General features: G+C 37.1%; 1 protein-coding gene across 1 annotated transcript; it reads left to right on the top strand.

The window, feature by feature from the left end:
- Positions 1-1,332: 1,332 nt before the first annotated feature.
- On the top strand, positions 1,333-17,718 carry LOC121326374 (vitellogenin-like). The gene is given in 34 exon segments (XM_041269629.1): positions 1,333-1,372; positions 1,679-1,830; positions 2,241-2,492; positions 2,584-2,745; positions 2,825-2,973; positions 3,184-3,334; positions 3,437-3,594; positions 3,687-3,852; positions 3,950-4,075; positions 4,155-4,373; positions 4,471-4,688; positions 5,051-5,148; positions 5,305-5,429; positions 5,646-5,741; positions 6,235-6,354; positions 6,491-6,680; positions 6,947-7,040; positions 7,142-7,327; positions 7,767-7,911; positions 8,020-8,245; positions 8,766-8,944; positions 9,156-9,515; positions 9,605-9,652; positions 9,831-9,914; positions 10,011-10,223; positions 10,654-10,796; positions 11,086-11,224; positions 11,318-11,447; positions 15,102-15,285; positions 15,506-15,588; positions 15,947-16,041; positions 16,496-16,655; positions 17,182-17,343; positions 17,612-17,718. Coding segments are annotated over 34 exon segments (5,160 nt in total).
- Positions 17,719-18,056: the final 338 nt, after the last annotated feature.

The following is an 18,056-nucleotide window of genomic DNA, read 5'->3' as shown; positions in this document are numbered from 1 at the left end:
CGGAGTTCTTTTGAAAGTGTCTTGGTGCTCAGTCTTTGCTTTGAAATACACTACCCAGCTGAGGGAACCTACAGGAACTGCTGAATTTATCCTGAAATCATGTGAATCACTACAATTTAACACAGATGGAAGCCACTTAACTTGGTGTGTAATTTAGGATTGCTATAAGGGGGTGGACACTTGTCCAACCAAGCTATTTCATTTTTTATTTTTAATTCATTTTCTACAGATTTCTAGAATATGTTTTTCACTTGGAAGTTGTGGGTTAGGATATGTAAATGGAAAAAAAAAACTATTTTAATGCTTTTTAATTCCAGGCTTTAAGGCAAGAAAAGATGAACATTTTGAAAGGGGTTGTGACTTTCTATAGGCACTGTCTCACTTTAGTAGACTTACAATAAAATACTGTGGGAACCACTGATTTAGTAAAGTGAGGGAATCAGTTAATGTGAGAGGCTCCAGTGTCAGGCTGGCCTGTTTTTTGAGCTGGTCAATCTTCACCAAGGTGAAAGAGATAAGACATTACTCTGATAACACTGTTAGTTAAGTGATGGGACAAACGTGAAGTCAGACTAACCCAACCATTGCTACGATAACAACATTGTTACTATCGGGTGTGCCAATTGGTGACACACTCAAAGCACTGATAAACCCAATGACTATATGGTCCTACTTGTCTGTTAAGTATAATTACAAAAACTTTTTTTTAAAATACTATTATTATTTTATATATTTACTAGATTAGAATTGTAGCGATTAAATCCAACATACAATAAATGTTCATTAATTAATCAGAAACTCGAGTTCAGGAGCTGCTCTTCAGTTCTTGTTGTCTGTCATAGACACCACAGGCAAGACCTGCCAAAGTGTTTTTCTGTAAGTAAGAATGAAGCTAACTTCTTTTTTCTTTATAGACACTGGCAGATCTAGCCTGTTTCCTCTGTCTGTGAAAGGTAACTAGACCTGAAGAGCAGCATCTAAACTCAGGACAAAGTATATTACCACAAACCTTATATATATATAAATAGTAATAATAATAAAAGTATTTAATAAGGGTGAAGAAGTAAAACAAAAATATAATTCATAGCTTATTCTTACTTTTATATAAAACATGTAAGCATACCCATTATCTGTTACTCTACAGTTTCTTTGTTAAAATCGATAAAATTGGCACAGTGACAATCTGATATGGTAAGTGGATAGGTAACCAAAAAAAAAAAAAAAAAAGCATAATTCAGCAAAAAACTCTGTGCAAGAGCAAATCTAGTGGTCCTGTGCAATATACTGTGTATAAATAGACTGACAAAAGGGACTCTGCACTTACCTAAGACCATGAAGGGGATCATAGTCACATTGGCTATAGCCATTGTGGGTAAGTATATAAATACATGTATATAATTTTAATATGGTAAGGATTTATTATTATTCTTTATATATATATATATATATATATATATATATATATATATATATATATATATATATATATATATATATATATATATATATTTATTATATATATTTATTAAATAAAAATTTCAGCTGCTGTCGACACGGCCTATCAAAAAACTCATTCATATAAAATTCACATAAGAACATAAACAATTAATGTTAATTTTTTTTTTTTTGTTTGTTTGTTTTTGTTTCCATGGTAACTGGTGTCTGTGCTTCATTGCAGACCCAGATTACAGCAGCAGTAAGACCTATGAGTATGATTATGAGGGTCAGCTTCTGGCTGGGCTTCCTGAGAAGGGCCTGGCAAGAGCTGGCCTGAAGTTGGGCTGCAAAGTGCAAATCAGTGGAGTCGCCCAGAAAACATACTTGCTTAAGGTGCGTGAAACTGACATGATGATGTTTTGGTTAGAAAAGATATATTTTTGGGGGCTTTATTTTCAAAGCGTTCAAATCTCAATGTTGAATTTTCTTCTTTCAAATTTAGATGCTTTGAAGAAGTGGTCCTTCAAGCTTTATAATGACCTTTCTCATGCTGATAAAACTTTTCACATCAAATGAAAGCTATAAACACACCAACATTGCTTTTATTTAATCTTCTGTCATATAATACATGAAGTAACTTTTCAAAGTGAACCGAAGCAAACCAAATTAGTTTAATGAAAAACAGGAGATAACAAGCCAATCAAATGTGTCATCAACTCACAACTTTAGCTATGCAGGTACTGTGAATATTCTCAAACATAATATGTAGACTCTGCTGTAAACTGATTCTGTTTGTTTCTCAGATTGTTGATCCCCAGATTAAAGAGTATAATGGGATCTGGCCCAAAGATCCATTCAGACCTGCAGAAAAACTCTCCCAGGCATTGGCTTCTCAGCTACAGAAACCCATCAAGTTTGAGTACAGCAACGGTCATGTTGGAAACATTTACTCTCCCGCGGAGGTATCAGAGACTGTTACCAACATCCAGAGAGGAATCCTGAACCTTCTGCAACTCAACATCAAGAAGACCCAGAATGTGTACGATCTACAGGAGGTAACAAAGACTAAACTTTTTTTGTTACTGATGTGTTTACACTTGTAGAGAGTTCCGTTGCTTATGGTGATGTGAGAACTCTGTTCCTTAGAATGGAGTTCAAGGTGTCTGCCAAACAAACTATGTGATTCAGGAAAACCAGAAGGCAAATCGCATCATTGTCACAAAATCCAAGGACCTGAATAACTGTGAGGATGGAAAAAAGAAGGACATTGGTATGGTTTATACAGAGCACTGTGCCCGCTGTCAACAAGTAAAATACTTTCTTTTGAACTTTCTTCTCTATGGTGTTTTACTAGGTCTAACATATCTTCCTGTCCATATCTGATTAGAATGGAAAGAACCTGCGAGGTGCCGCTACCTACACATACGTGATGAAACCCACTGACAATGGTGCTCTGATCACTCAAGTGAATGCTCAGGAGATACATCAGTTCACACCCTTTAATGAAATGCATGGAGCTGCTCAAATGGAAGCATGGTAGGCCCCTTCTTCATATGTAGCGTATCAAGCTAATTCGAACTTATTTACTGAATAGTTGACAACAAACTGTTGAACAAGACACAAAGTAATACGCACCTACAGAGTACAGCCTGTTGAATGTACAAAGAAGACAGCCTACTTATTCGTTTAATGCAGTTATTATGATCATTTTGTACCACTTTCTTAGTGTGTTATATTTTTAACCAGGCAAAAGCTAGTTCTGAAGAATATCAAAAACAGCCCAGTAAAAATGTCTGCAAGTCAGTTCCAGAACCGAGGGTCTCTGCACTACCAGTTTGCATCTGAACTTCTCCAGTCACCAGTTCAGCTCTTCAGGACCAAAAATCCAGAGACAGAGGTGCCTGGCTGTAATTCATCTCAAACTACTAGTTCAACACATTTCAAACCAATTTGGTAAAATATCATTCCTTGTGCATATTTCTGTGTTTGTTGATTACAGATAGTAGAGATCCTGCACCATCTGGTCCAGAACAATCAGGAGCAGGTCCACTCTGATGCCCCAGCCAAGTTCCTTCAACTCACCCAGTTGTTGTGTTCAGCCAGCCATCAGAACATTGAGGCCATCTGGAAGCAGTTTCAAAGCAGAAATGACTACAGGTAACTTTTGTGGTTCTAGAGATTATAATAGACACAATTTCCTGAACATTGACAGTTAACTCTGCTTCTCCCCCTGTTTGCATATTTTATAGACACTGGATCCTGGATGCAGTTCCTGCAATAGGAACGCCCAATGCACTGAAGTTCATAAAGGACAAAATCCAGAATAGGGACATCACAGAGACAGAAGCATCCCAGGCTCTGCTCACAGCAATGCACCTAATGAAAGCTGACCAAGACACCATGCAAGTTGCGGCTGTAAGTTGGTCATGTCATGCACTTAACCACATTATCAGTAATACAATGAAAAACACATTTTACACTAAGAATGACCTTCAGTTTCACCTCATTTCAGGACATCGCCACCTCTAGCCATGTTCAGAAATCACACGTTCTCCGCAAAATCTCTCTGCTTGGTTATGGCTCCATGGTTCACAAGTACTGTGCTAAATTGCAGAGCTGCCCAGAGAAAACATTACAAGTAGGTGTCTCTCAGGGTACTGGAGTCAGTCTCTCTATGAATTGCTATGATGATGTCTCAAACCTTCTTGTTTTCTCAGCCTCTCCATGACCTTGCTGCTGATGCTGCTAGCAGAGCCCATCATGAAGACATGGTTCTTGCCCTAAAGGCTTTGGGCAATGCAGGACAGCCTTCTAGTATCAAGCACATCCAGAAGTTCCTACCAGGGTTTTCCTCTGGAGCTTCACAGCTTCCAGTCAAAATTCAAGCAGATGCTGTGATGGCCCTCAGGAACATCGCCAAGAAGGAACCAGGAAAGGTGAGATGGATTCAGAATACAATGCCATGAATGGCATAGCATAGACAAAGACATTGCTAAAACTCTACAATGCATACTTTATTTTTACTTTATTTAGGTTCAGGAAGTTGCACAGCAGATCTTTATGGAGAAAAAATTACATCCTGAGGTCCGAATGCTGGCTTGTGTAGTTCTGTTTGAAACCAGACCCCCCATGGCACTGGTGGCAACGCTCGCTGATGCCCTGCTGAAGGAGACCAGTTTGCAAGTGGCCAGTTTCACCTACTCCCACATGAAGGCTCTCACCAGAAGCACTGCCCCAGACACACGCCCAGTGTAAGAACCAAATAGATTTCAAAGTCCTGCCCAAATGGGTCAAATGGTAGTTTAAATATCCAGATACAAGTGTTATGTTCAGGTCATACAATAAAGTTATCATTAATAATAATAATAATAATAATAATAATAATAATAATAATAATAATAATAATAATAATAATAATAATAAAGACAATGGCAGCTTGTCAGTGTATTATGGATTCAGGAAATATAGAGGTAGGTTAAAAAATGTATAACATGTTAATGAATGCCTTGTTGATTGTTCTCTAACTTAAATATTTAGGGATCCTTTTTAAGTGATTATATTTATATGAAACTGTAATTATGTATATTCTAACACCAGTTATTTTCCCTAATAGTGCTGCTGCCTGCAATGTAGCTGTCAAGCTTCTGAGTTCCAAATTTGATAGGCTGAGCTACCAATACAGCAAGGCTATTCACCTTGATGCTTTCAAAAGTAAGTACAAAATATATATAACAAGTGACATATTTTGGAATTAAGTGGTTCTTTCTCTCAGTTTATGTAATTCTAATGAATAAGATAATGTTACTGCTCCTCTAAACTACGCAGTTAGTTCTGGACTGAAGCACTGACTACACTCTTTCTTTCTAGCTGAACTGATGGCTGGTGCTGCCGCTAATGTCTTTGTGATAAATGATGTAGCCAACATCCTCCCCACAGCTGTGGTGTCCAAAGTCCGGGGATATATGGTTGGATCTGCAGCAGATCTTCTAGAGGTAGAAACATCAACTTGACTGAGTTTACTCCATTACAACAGACCAGTAAACTAATACAGTACCTACAGTATACACTGTGTATGTCTATGTCCATTTAAATAAAAAATCAGTAAAACGCCCTGTAACTATTAAAATAGTTAGATTGGAAAGTGTTTTAGATAAAGCACAATATATAAGGTAGAGAGAGTTAATATTTTATTATTTGCTTCATTACAGGTTGGAGTCCGAGCAGAGGGACTGCAAGAATTCCTTAGAAAACCACAGACATCAGTCAGCAGTGCTCACAGCAAGATTGAGCGCATTCTTAAAACTGTAAGTATACACGAGGCAGCAACTGTTCACCTTGGCTCTGTTAGCTGTGTAATAATGACACTTACCTATACTCTTCATTAAAAATCAGGAATAGTGTGGCGAATTTTGTTGCAAGGATAATTAATTTAATGTACCGTGAAAAATGTTTATGTATGACCACAGTGATCAAAATCTTAAATAAATAACTCAGTAACTAATTGGAAGAGTTGATACTGTTTATTAGATTACAAACAATGATATACAAAAATAGCTTTTAAGACCTCAAAAATCTCTTGTTGCGGTGTAGGGGGACATTTTAACAAACAATGATATTTTTCTTCAGATTTAACAGTGTATTTAACAGTTGATCTAATAAGGAATATCATCTTTTTATCTATTAGCTTGATTAACACAACATAAATGGGGGGATCTATTTAAACTATTCTAAATGAACTCGAAATGTTGAAACTGGCCCTGCTGGTAACTGACATTGTCGTCCTTTTACTTCACACAGCTCTCAGGCTGGAAGGCCATACCATCCAACAAACCACTGGCATCAGCCTATATCAAGCTGTTTGGACAAGAGGTTTCCTTTTCTGACATTGACAGGAATAGCATCGGGAATGCAATTCAGGTACAGAAAGCTTTCAGTCATTGTCAGCAATCAAACCAGTCTAGATTTACAGAAAGCATATATGTAACTATTTGATGTATCAATATTGTCCATCAAGAATTAAAAAAGGCCCACTCTTTCCCATAATTAATTGCAGACAATGACTGGACTTTTAGAAAGACAAGACACTGTAAGAAGGGTTGTCAGGAGGCTTCAGGATGGAGCTGCAGCACAGTGGTCCAAGCCCTTGCTTGCTGCAGAAGTGCGTCAAATTGTACCCACTTGCGTTGGCTTTCCCATGGAAATAAGCTTGTACTCTGCTGCTGTATCTAATGTTGCAGTTAATGGTAAGAATGTTTGCTCTTTGAAAGCACACACAGGAAAGGTGAACCTTTAACATCAGCATTCATTGTTTCTAAAGAGATATCTGGAGTGTTGCTACAAATACAATCTGACATATGTGATCCATGGTCAATTTAAGTGGAAACTCAGCTGCTTCTATTTTCTGTCATGTTTATCTCTTTTAATAGTTTAATAAGTTATTAGATTAAGCCATTTCCAACATTTTGAAATACTTGTCTCCTATATTACTCTCCTTTTATTTGCTGTAAAGTCCGAACTCAGCTGTCACCTGCTCCCACTGACAGTTTCCGAATCTCTCAGCTGCTGAATTCCCACATTCAGGTGCAAGCCGACCTCAGCCCCAGGTAGGTCTGTCCAACATAAAAGCAATAAACTCATGAATATTGAAGTATGCAATTGTGTAAAAGGAATTTAAATGTACACGATAACTTTTTCTATTGTTCGTTGTCGCCATTCACACAGTCGCAGTGATGGGCATCAACACCCATTTAATTCAGGCTGGAGTGGAATTACGTGCAAAAGCCCGCGTGGCAATCCCAATGAAGTTCAATGCAAGGATCGACATGAAGGAACAGAACTTCAAGATAGAGGCTTTACCGTGTCAGCAGGAGGAAGAGCTTCTGTTCCTGAGGTACGCAGTTATTTAAGTTACATATGATTTTCAATACATTTCAAAGTACTGCTTAATTTTACCATTTTGCATAAATACATGTGATATTATTGCTTTTTATATTGCCGGTTTTTCATTTATTAATTTGCTGGACGTACAGTAGCTATCACCATTTATAACTTCTTTACCTTTCTTCTGACTCAGCATGTGCTTGCTGTTGTTTGTAAATGCGGCTCCTGATCTTACATAAGCAGCCAAAACAGAAAGACTTTTACTCACCAGTGTGTTACCTACAGTTTTTAATTTCCTGTTATCATGCCTATACTGATAGTAGTGGTAATAATAATAATAATAATAATAATAATAATAATAATAATAATAATAATAATAATAATAATAATAACATATACCATTTTTATTATGTAATTCCTGGGCATTCACTAATTTAACATTTCAACAGGGTTCAAGCATTTGCCGTATCCAGAAATTTGCAAGATTTATCTGAAAGAAAGACCTCGCTATTGCTTGATTCAGCTCAAGTGAACATAATGAAGCAGCGTTTCACATCTCAAGAACAAACACCTTTTCAACATGAACAAGGCATAGTAAGAAATATCCCTTTACAGATTTCACCATCTTGGGCACTAATGATAATAAGTGCATCTATCCTAATGTTTGGATAGTAAGAGTATTGATGTTTTGTTCCACTCCAGTCAAGACTGTCCTCTGATCAATTGCAATCAGCAGAAGTTCCGTATTCTGAAGATCAAGCAGAACAGCAAGAGGCATCTGCTGAACCACACAACTACTGCACAAAAGCACCAAATTTCGGGATCCAGTTCTGCTTTCAGGGAAAATCACAAAATGCTGCTTTCATCAGAAACTCTCCATTGTATAAAATCATTGGAGAACACACAGCGAAAGTGTCTCTTAAACCAGGTACTATACGAATAGAGAAGTAAAGGTTTCTGATGGGAAAGGTATAGCAAAGGGAAATCTAAATGTAATTGTTATCCCCATGGTCAAATATGCATGGTTATTCATTAAATAAATATTTTATAATATTATATATATTATAATATTATCTATATATAGAGATATATTATATATATATACTGTGTGACATTAAAATGTGTTAATTTTGGTTGTGTCAGTGTTCTCCATGGTTTATAAAATCCACACCTGATCAGGTAGAACATGCTAAATTAAAATTTTCAGTGTTTGCAATGGAGGTCGATCCATGTCACTCATTTATCCTCAGAAACTTAAACATTTCATGCATGAGAAATGATGCAGGATAACCTCAAAATTTGCCTGGTAAAGATTTGCCTTAATTTGAGGGATTAACAAAGCTGAAACAGGTTGTCATTTTTAGGTTTAATTCAAATAAAACAAACAAGACATATTTCACTTTCCAGTACAAACCTTTACCTTGTTAACAGCTACTGATGTGTTTCAGCTCATATAGAGGAATCTCTTGAAAAACTTCAGATTGAAATTCAGGCAGGAGGAAAGGCAGCTTCAAAGATAGTAAAACTAATATCCCTGAAGGTTATGCCCAATGAGGAGGAAACAGAGGAAGGTCCTCAAGGAAAAACAGTCCTGTTGAAACTGCAAAGATTCCTGAAAACAGAAAAGGTAATCATTCTATTGACTCTCATTACATTGAAATAAAGGCTTTCATTTTTTATTTTAACATTGAACTACTGACACAAATTTATATATATATATATATATATATTCGCTATATATATATATATATATATATATATATATATATATATATATATATATATAAATAGAGATCTATTGTTATCTAACAATAGATTGTGCTTTATTTTGCCACCAGGGAGGCCTGAGAAAATCAGTTCATAGAAATAGAAACTCGTCATCCTCCAGCTCTAGCAGCTCCTCCAGCCAGCAGGACAAGGAGCAGAACAAGCAGCTGAACATGAACATCAAGCACAAGAGCCAACCAACTTCCTCCTCCTCCTCTTCCTCCACCTCCTCCTCCTCCTCTTCATCCAGCAGCTCATCTTCCCAGGAGGGGCGGAAGAAACAGGAAAAGCAGAGCAAGGGACAGGTTCAAGATCTACACCGTGATCAAGACCAGGATCAAGACCGGGATCAAGACAGGAATAAAAAAAGCAGCAGCAGCAGCAGCAGCAGCAGTTCCTCTAGTGACAGCAGTCAGAAAAAGTTGAGATGGGTAAAGCTTTTGCAACTACATTTTGAAATTGGAATAATCACTAGGATTCACATACCAGCTGTAATGACAAGTTGCTTTCTGTTTTACAGCAATACACGATTTATGATTTGAGGTTCAAGTCTGCTAGTGCCCATCAGGTAAGACACCTTTATAATCGGTGGATGATTCTGATAATTTTAGACTGTTAGTAGTACAATAAGCCTTTAAAAATCAATGTGGGCTTTGGTGACTGGTGTCACAGACCTTGATTAGATCCTCCAAATGTGCTTGTGCTGGTTTCTGAAAAAAATGTTTATCCTGCCTTTGTACTTTCAGAATGGTCTCAAGTCTTCATCATCTAGCAGCAGCAGCAGCAGCAGCAGCAGCAGTGATTCCAGACTATCGTCAGCATCTCAAAAGGTTGGGAATACAGTTGTAACAACTAAAGTAAAGGATTCTAACACCTGACAGTACTCAGTAATGACACCTGTGTCTACGTGTCTTGTGTCCACCCAGCCTAAGTTCCTTGGCGATGCAATGCCACCCATGCTTGCCATTGTTCTTCGAGCCATAAGAAGTGATGGGAAACAGCAGGGGTACCAAGTGGCTTTCTATTATGATGACAAAACAAATAAACCCAGAGTTCAGGTGATGGTTGCTAACTTAAGAGAACAAAGCAAGTGGCAAGTATGTGTGGATTCTGTGCAGACCAGTGACCAGGAAACTAAGGTAGGAAAAATAGACATTTTCAATAGATTAAAAACTTAGAGAGGAAGGACTGCCAATTATGTTCTTTCATAGAAATATAAAAAGACTGATAACTCTTGGGATTGATTATTTTATTAATTTATTATGGGGGGGGGGGGGGGGGGGGGGGGGGGGGGGGCGCTGTCTCATCTTGTAAAGCGCTTTGTAATGGTGGTCCACTATGAAAGGCGCTATATAAAATAAAGATTGATTGATTGATCCAATAGACCAGGCAGTGCACCCTCAAGCTAAGTAGGTTTGAGGCAGCTGTTTGTTTCTGTATGTCACATAATGATCAAATGAAAATGAATGATGTGGGGGTTTGTCCTGAACTACTGAATCAGGTTTAAATGCAATGCAATGCTTTGTGATGGATTCTTTCTAACTCACTTCTCCACCCCTGTTCACCAAGGTGAAGATTCAATGGGGCGAGGAATGCCAGGACTACAGGGTGGGCATGAAGGTGTCGACTGGCAACTTGGCCACTCACCCGGCTGTGCAGCTCAAAATGCAGTGGGGAAAGATTCCTAAGATAGCAAAACAAGCCACAAAAATGTTTGTATTTGTTTTATTACTTCATGGTTCTGTAGCTTATTAAGTTATCAGCTTGTGCTATATATAGCATGCAAATAGTTTTGACTTATTATTAGTAAACATACAGAGCACTTACTTAATTTAGGGTTAATGTAAATTCTTTCTTTAAAGAATTTAAAAGAATGAACATTATTATTATTATTATTATTATTATTATTATTATTATTATTATTATTATTATTATTATTATTGTGACATACAATTTAGAAAGTCTGTTTCACTTTTCAATCCCAGTTGTTTGTCTGTCCACGGTTGCTGAATATGCTCCTGGCACTGCATTGCTGTTAGGATTTTCAGAGCTCTGGCAGAGAAACCCATCCAAACAGATTGCTTTTATTTTAGCAGCAACTTCCACAAGGACCATTGATGTAGTTATTAAAGCACCAAAGGTAACTGTTTTTATTATTATGTTTTATGTATTTGTGACTTCACCATGCATGCATACGTTTTAAAATGTTTTTTTTGTTCGCTTCGTTTTCCAGATGACCCTTTTCAATCAAGCTCTTCGCACTCCCTTTTCATTACCTCTTGGTCAGAATGCTATCTCTGAGTCTGAAAAATCCAGATGGAGCATAGCTAACATTCCTGTTATCCTGGAGGAAAGAATGTCAAGTTTGTTGTGTTTTATTGGTTGTAATATATATATATATATATATATATATATATATATATATATATATATATATATATATATATATATATATACAGTGCCTTGCAAAAGTATTCAGACCCCTGACCAATTCTCTCATATTACTGAATTACAAATGGTACATTGAAATTTCGTTCTGTTCGATATTTTATTTTAAAACACTTAAACTCAAAATCAATTATTGTAAGGTGACATTGGTTTCATGTTGGGAAATATTTTTAAGAAAAATAAAAAACTGAAATATCTTGCTTGCATAAGTATTCAACCCCCACACATTAATATTTGGTAGAGCCACCTTTCGCTGCAATAACAGCTTTAAGTCTTTTGGGGTAAGTATGTACCAGCTTTGCACACAGTGTCGGAGTGATTTTGGCCCATTCTTCTTGGCAGATTTGCTCCAGGTTGTTCAGGTTGGTTGGACGACGCTTGTGGACCGCAATTTTCAAATAGTGCCACAGATTCTCAATGAGATTGAGATCAGGACTTTGACTGGGCAACTGTAGGACATTCACCTTTTTGTTCTTGAGCCACTCCAATGTTGCTTTGGCCTTATGCTTGGGATCATTGTCCTGCTGAAAGGTGAATTTCCTCCCAAGCTTCAGTTTTTTAGCAGACTGAAGCAGATTCTCTTGCAGTATTTTCCTGTATTTTGCTCCATCCATTCTTCCTTCAATTGTAACAAGATGCCCAATCCCTGCTGATGAGAAGCATCCCCACAGCATGATGCTGCCACCACCATTCTTCACTGTAGGAATGGTGTGTCTTGAGGCATGGGCAGTGTTAGGTTTGCGCCATACACTGCGCTTTGAGTTTTGGCCAAAAAGCTCTATCTTGGTCTCATCTGACCACAAAACCTTTTCCTACATCGCAGCTGGGTCACTCTCATGCTTTCTGGCAAACTCCAGATGTGCTTTCAGATGGTACTTTTTGAGTAACGGCTTCTTTCTTGCCACCCTCCCATACAGGCCAGTGTTATGCAGAGCTCTTGATATGGTTGACTGGCGCACCATTACTCCACTCCCAGCCACTGAACTCTGTATCTCCTTCAAAGTGATTGTTGGCCTCGCTGTGGCTTCTCTCACAAGTCTCCTTCTTGTTTGAGCGCTGAGTTTTGAGGAATGGCCTATTCTTGGCAGTGCCTGGGTGGTGTGATGCAGCTTCCACTTCCTGATTATTGATCCAACTGTGCTCACTGGGATATCCAAACACTTGGATATTATTTTGTACCCTTTCCCTAATCTATGCATTTGTATTACTTTATCTCTATCTTCTGTAGAATGCTCTTTGGTCTTCATTTTCCTTCAGATTCACAGCCTTACCAATGATCCTTCAACAGTGGGGTTTTTATCCAAAAAATGTGACAGGAACGTTAGTGGTTCACAGGTGGAGGCCAATGGTAAGGTAATTGTGTCCTCGTTAGGGCAATTTCTTTCATTGGTGCAAACTGGGAGTTTCTACAGCACAGGGGTTGAATACTTATGCAAGCAAGATATTTCAGTGTGTGTGTGTGTGTGTGTGTATATATATATATATATATATATATATATATATATATATATATATATATATATATATATATAGTGCCTTGAAAAGGTATTCAGCTCCCTTATCTTTTTTCACATTTAAGAGTCTCACCGCCTGGGATTTTGATGCATTAGTAGCATTAGAGGAATTTTTATTTGTGAGTCACACATTCTTCTTCACAGAGTCCCCCCCAAAAAGAAAGAAAATAGTAAACAATAAAATAATAAAAATTAAAAAACTGAAATGTCATCATTTTTTAAGTACTCATCCCCCTTGGTCAATACTTGGTTGAACCACCTCTGGCAGCTATTACAGACAATAGTCTTTTCGAATAAGTCTCTTTTAACTTTGTAGACCGTGATGGAGCAATATTTGTCCATTTCTCCCAGCAAAATTGCTCAAGCTGTGTCAAGTTAATTGGGAACGGTGATGGACAGCAATTTTGAGGTCTTGCTACAGATTTTCGATGGGATTAAAATCAGGAATCTGACTGGGCCACACAAGGACATATATTTTCTTAATTTTAAGCCACTCCTGTGTTGCTCTGGTTGTGTGATTTGGATCATTGTCCTGTTGAAAGACAAACTTCTCCCACAGTTTGAGATTTTTGGCAGTGGAGCGTGGGTTTTTATCCAGGATTTCTCTGTATTGTGCGCCATTCATCCTCCCATCAATCCTGACAATATTGTTAGTCCCTGCTGCTGAAAAGCATCCCCATAACATGATGCTACCACTGTCATACTTTACGGTGGGGATGGTGTTACCTGGCTGGTGTGCAGTGTTTGATTTGGCATTCAGGCCAAAAAGTTCCACTTTAGTCTCATCAGACCACAAGACATTCTGCCACATAACTGCAGTATCTTCTAGGTGACGTTTTGCGAACTCTTTGCGGGCAAGGATATGGTTTTTTTTCAGCCAGGGCTTCTTCCTTGCCACTCTCCCATAAAGGATCTTTTTGTGGAATGCCTTGGAGATTGTTGATACATGAACATCATCATCCATCGCAGCCACTGACTTTGAAATGGTTTTGTACCCTTTCCCAGATTTGTGCTTCTCTATAATCACATTCCTGACTTGCTTAGAATGCTCTTTTGTCTTCATTTTGATTCTTTCTTTTGAAAGTCTCTACCATACTGTGGGACCATACAGAAAGAGTGCTGTTCATCCTCACAGATTAATTTAAAGCAGGTGATCCAAATTTAGGCTTGCAATTACAAAGGGTATGAATACGTTTTTAATCTGATCATTTCCGTTTTTCATTTTTAGTAAATTGATGAAAGCTTTTGGAATTTTTCTTTTGATTTGACATGTTGCTCAAGGCTTTGTAGATCAGTGTGAAAAAATCCTAATTTAATCTATTTCAAATTCTGAATCTGAGACTCTTAAATGTGAAAAAAGGGATGGTGGCTGAATACTTTTTCAAGGCACTGTGTATATATATGAGCGTAAACGATGACAATAACCAGAGGTGAGTTTGTCAGTTCACAACAGGTGTTGGCACCAATATGCCTGTTATATAGTATAGTAAGCCTACTAGACACTGCATTGATCACAGTAACATTCATTCATGCAATGTCTTTCAATATACAAGCCTATTACATTTAGCAATGTGTGCAACACATTATAATAATTAAAAACGTACTGAAAGAACGCTTCAAATTTACACATTTTGTTGTTCTGTATATTACATACACTACAGTGCTACCCTACTTTATATCTGGACTATTTCAATACTGGATAGCAACAAACTTACGCAAAAACCTTTTAATATTAGGCTTCATGTTGATCTAATAACTAAACCACCAATGTGATATTATCAGTAGCTCCCCACTGACTCATTTTATTGTGTCCTGGACATTTCAGTGTGGTGTTTATATTGGGAGGGTGACGGGAGTGATATGTGATTTTCACTGTACATTTTTACCATCTAACTTCTGCTTCTCATAACTGAAAACATGAAAGTACTGCATACTAAAACAGTAACACATGAATTAGTATTATAGTTTTGGAAGATAATAAGAAAATGATGCAAGGAAGTCAACTTGGGAATCAGTATATATTGTAATGTATGTTGTTGTATTTCTTTTTTCCAGGACAGTGTACAATTGAGAGCAACAAAATCATCACGTTTAATAACAAGAAGTTCTCAACAGAATTTCCAGACTCTTGCCAGGTTGTTCTGTCTCAAGACTGCTCCTCTGATCTCCAGTGGATAGTGCTTGCAAAACAGACTGCGTCTTCAAAATACAAAGCAGTAAACGTGAAAGTGGCTAACAAGTAAGCATGAATTATACACTTGATTAAAAGGGCTGCAAACACAACTGGTTATAGGATTATCATAGGAAAGAAATTCCTATGGGATATTACATGAATTACCATTGTTCCACTGTCATGTTTGAAACAATATATATATATATATATATATATATATATATATATATATATATATATATATATATATATATATATATATATAATGTATTTTTTTTATTTCAAGGGACATTGAATTGTATTCTTATGGACAGGCCTCTCAAGTGACAGTTAATGGCGAGGAGATTTCCAACCTGCCATATGATTCTGGTTGGTATAACACATAAAATGAAACATGTTGCCACATTTAGTTGCCATTACAGTTACAAGTTGCCAAAAATTGTATTAGATTACAGTAATGTGTTAAATGTAATGCAGTACTCCCCAACACTGCTTGTAGATCTGAAATGTCAGTTAATGGTTACTAGTAAAATAGCCAACTATTTGGAGTCTAGAACACTCCAATATGATACCAAGCTAAGATAGCAGTAGTAGAATCATACTGTATATTCACTTTTATTACCAGTTACAAAATGTAACATCAGTATTACACAGTTAGAAGCACAGTACATTCCTGTCAGTACACATTGCCCATTTAATATTTAACCAACTTTTATGTGTTTTGCAGATTCAATCTCAATTATCACTACAGAAAATGGATTAACCCTTACAGCAGACAAATATGGCCTAAACAAAGTTTACTTTGATTATGGTCAATACAAGGTACATTTTCAAACATGAATTGCATTTAGCATTGTATATGTTGGCCCTTAATACTGCAGATAAAAGGTGGAACACAAATACTTAGACCGGCCTTGTGTCTATAGCTCTCAACTATGGTTATCAAGGGATATGACTGTATAATGTAAAACCTTTTTATAAAAATAATTATATATTTTTCCCTGATTTATGAAAAACTACTAGGTATATGGTTACAGTACTCTTTTAACTTATCTTTAGTCATTTAAAACAGCACTGCAAAAACACGTTAGAATCACTGATTTTGAACAATTAAATGATAGACTATGTTGGGCAGCATGTGAACATTATCTGTGGTTGACTTGAGTGGTTACAGAAGCCTCTTTATTTGGAGTGTTCTGGATAGTGCCACACATATACTGTGGTACTATACATAAAGTAACGGTGGGGGTGACTGAGTTTTTCTTTGTTAATGCAGATCCAGGTTGGATCCTCTATGAAAGGGAAGACTTGTGGGGTATGTGGCCGTGGGGATGGAGAAACCAGGAAGGAGTACCAGATGCCAGGCGGATGTTTGGCCCAGAGCTCAGATAGCTTTGCTCAGTCATGGGTGATTCCAGGAGACTCCTGCAGTGACAGTAACAGAGCCTTAAGTTTGAATCTGCTCTTGGCAGATATTTTAAATTGAACCCCTAAATTCATTAAGTTTTTTTTATTTCTTCATTATTACTTGAAGAGTTAATTTGAGGGCATAATTATTTAATTAATAATGTTGTATTTATAAAAATTAGTTTTTTGGATTGTGTGAGATAGCCCCTCGTTTCTTTTTCTTTTCGATTTTGTCACAATAAAGGGTTGATTTACAACCTGTACCCCATCAGGATGAGGTACTGCTCTGTTTTTTGGAACATTTTACTGCACTGGGGAATCATTCTGGATTATCAACCACATATCTTGGGATTACCCCTAAAAATAAGCGGCTGATGCAATCGAAATGGATTTCCTGGTTCTGTAAAATTATCTTTAAAAAAACCCAGCTCTGGCTTACCTCAGCAGGGCTTAGGGTTATCAAATCAACACTTAAGTAAAAGGTCTAAAACGGTACAGTTTACTTTACTGCAGACTTCTATAGTATCCAGTGAAAGTTATGTTTTGTTGTTGCAGATTGTAAACTAAAGTGAGAGTTTGTGAAGTTGGACAAACAGGTTAACCTTCAGGGAAGAGAAGTCAAGTGCTATTCAATTGATTCTATACTTCAGTGTATGCCTGGATGCTCCCCTGTAAAAACCTATCCTGTCACTATTGGCTTCCACTGCCTCCCAACTGGTAAGTCTGTTTATCAAATGTAGGACTATGATGCATTTGCCTGTTACCTCTAGAGGCTAACATAAAATGGGGAAATTAGTCTAATTAATCTGTATTATACATTAATGCCATGCAAGTTGGCTAAACAAGTAGCAGGTTCTTGGGATAGGCCCAGGGGTGGGTATTAGAGATGGTCTTCCAACTCAGTTCACTGGCAATTTCAACCCAACATCACAAAATGTAATTACCCTTTTTCACAGCTAATTGTTGTACTGTCTCCCCTCCCCAGACTCTGCTGTGGATGTCCGAGAAGGAAACTTCAGCCAGAAGAATGAAGACATTGAAGAGACTGTGAACGCACACCTGGCTTGCTCATGGAGTTTACACTGCTCCTAAAATACAACTTTTGTGTTTTCAAGTCAAGATGATTGCACCGATAATCGAAATACATATTTAGTGTTATAGTAGTAAAAATATCCATAATAAACTCATCGTTTTAACAGCAATGTTGTTCTCTGTGTCTTAATAATGACTAACATGTCAATGTGCCAGTCTTCTTCTACTCCTTGTGATCACTTTCAGAGAACGCAATGTAATACTTTTTAGCATGTATGGGAGGTGATTTGGTGACACATATATGTTTTGGTGTGAAAAGTTTAGGATGGGGTTTTGCTCTTAATTCTTTAATAATAATCAATTCATTGTTTGTGTTTTAAAACTGTGAAGTTTCTTGA

This window comes from Polyodon spathula, chromosome 14, assembly GCF_017654505.1.
Source record: "Polyodon spathula isolate WHYD16114869_AA chromosome 14, ASM1765450v1, whole genome shotgun sequence".
In the NCBI taxonomy this organism is placed as follows: domain Eukaryota; kingdom Metazoa; phylum Chordata; class Actinopteri; order Acipenseriformes; family Polyodontidae; genus Polyodon; species Polyodon spathula.
Note: the sequence above shows the minus strand (reverse complement) of the source record. Positions and strands in the feature narration are given on the sequence as shown.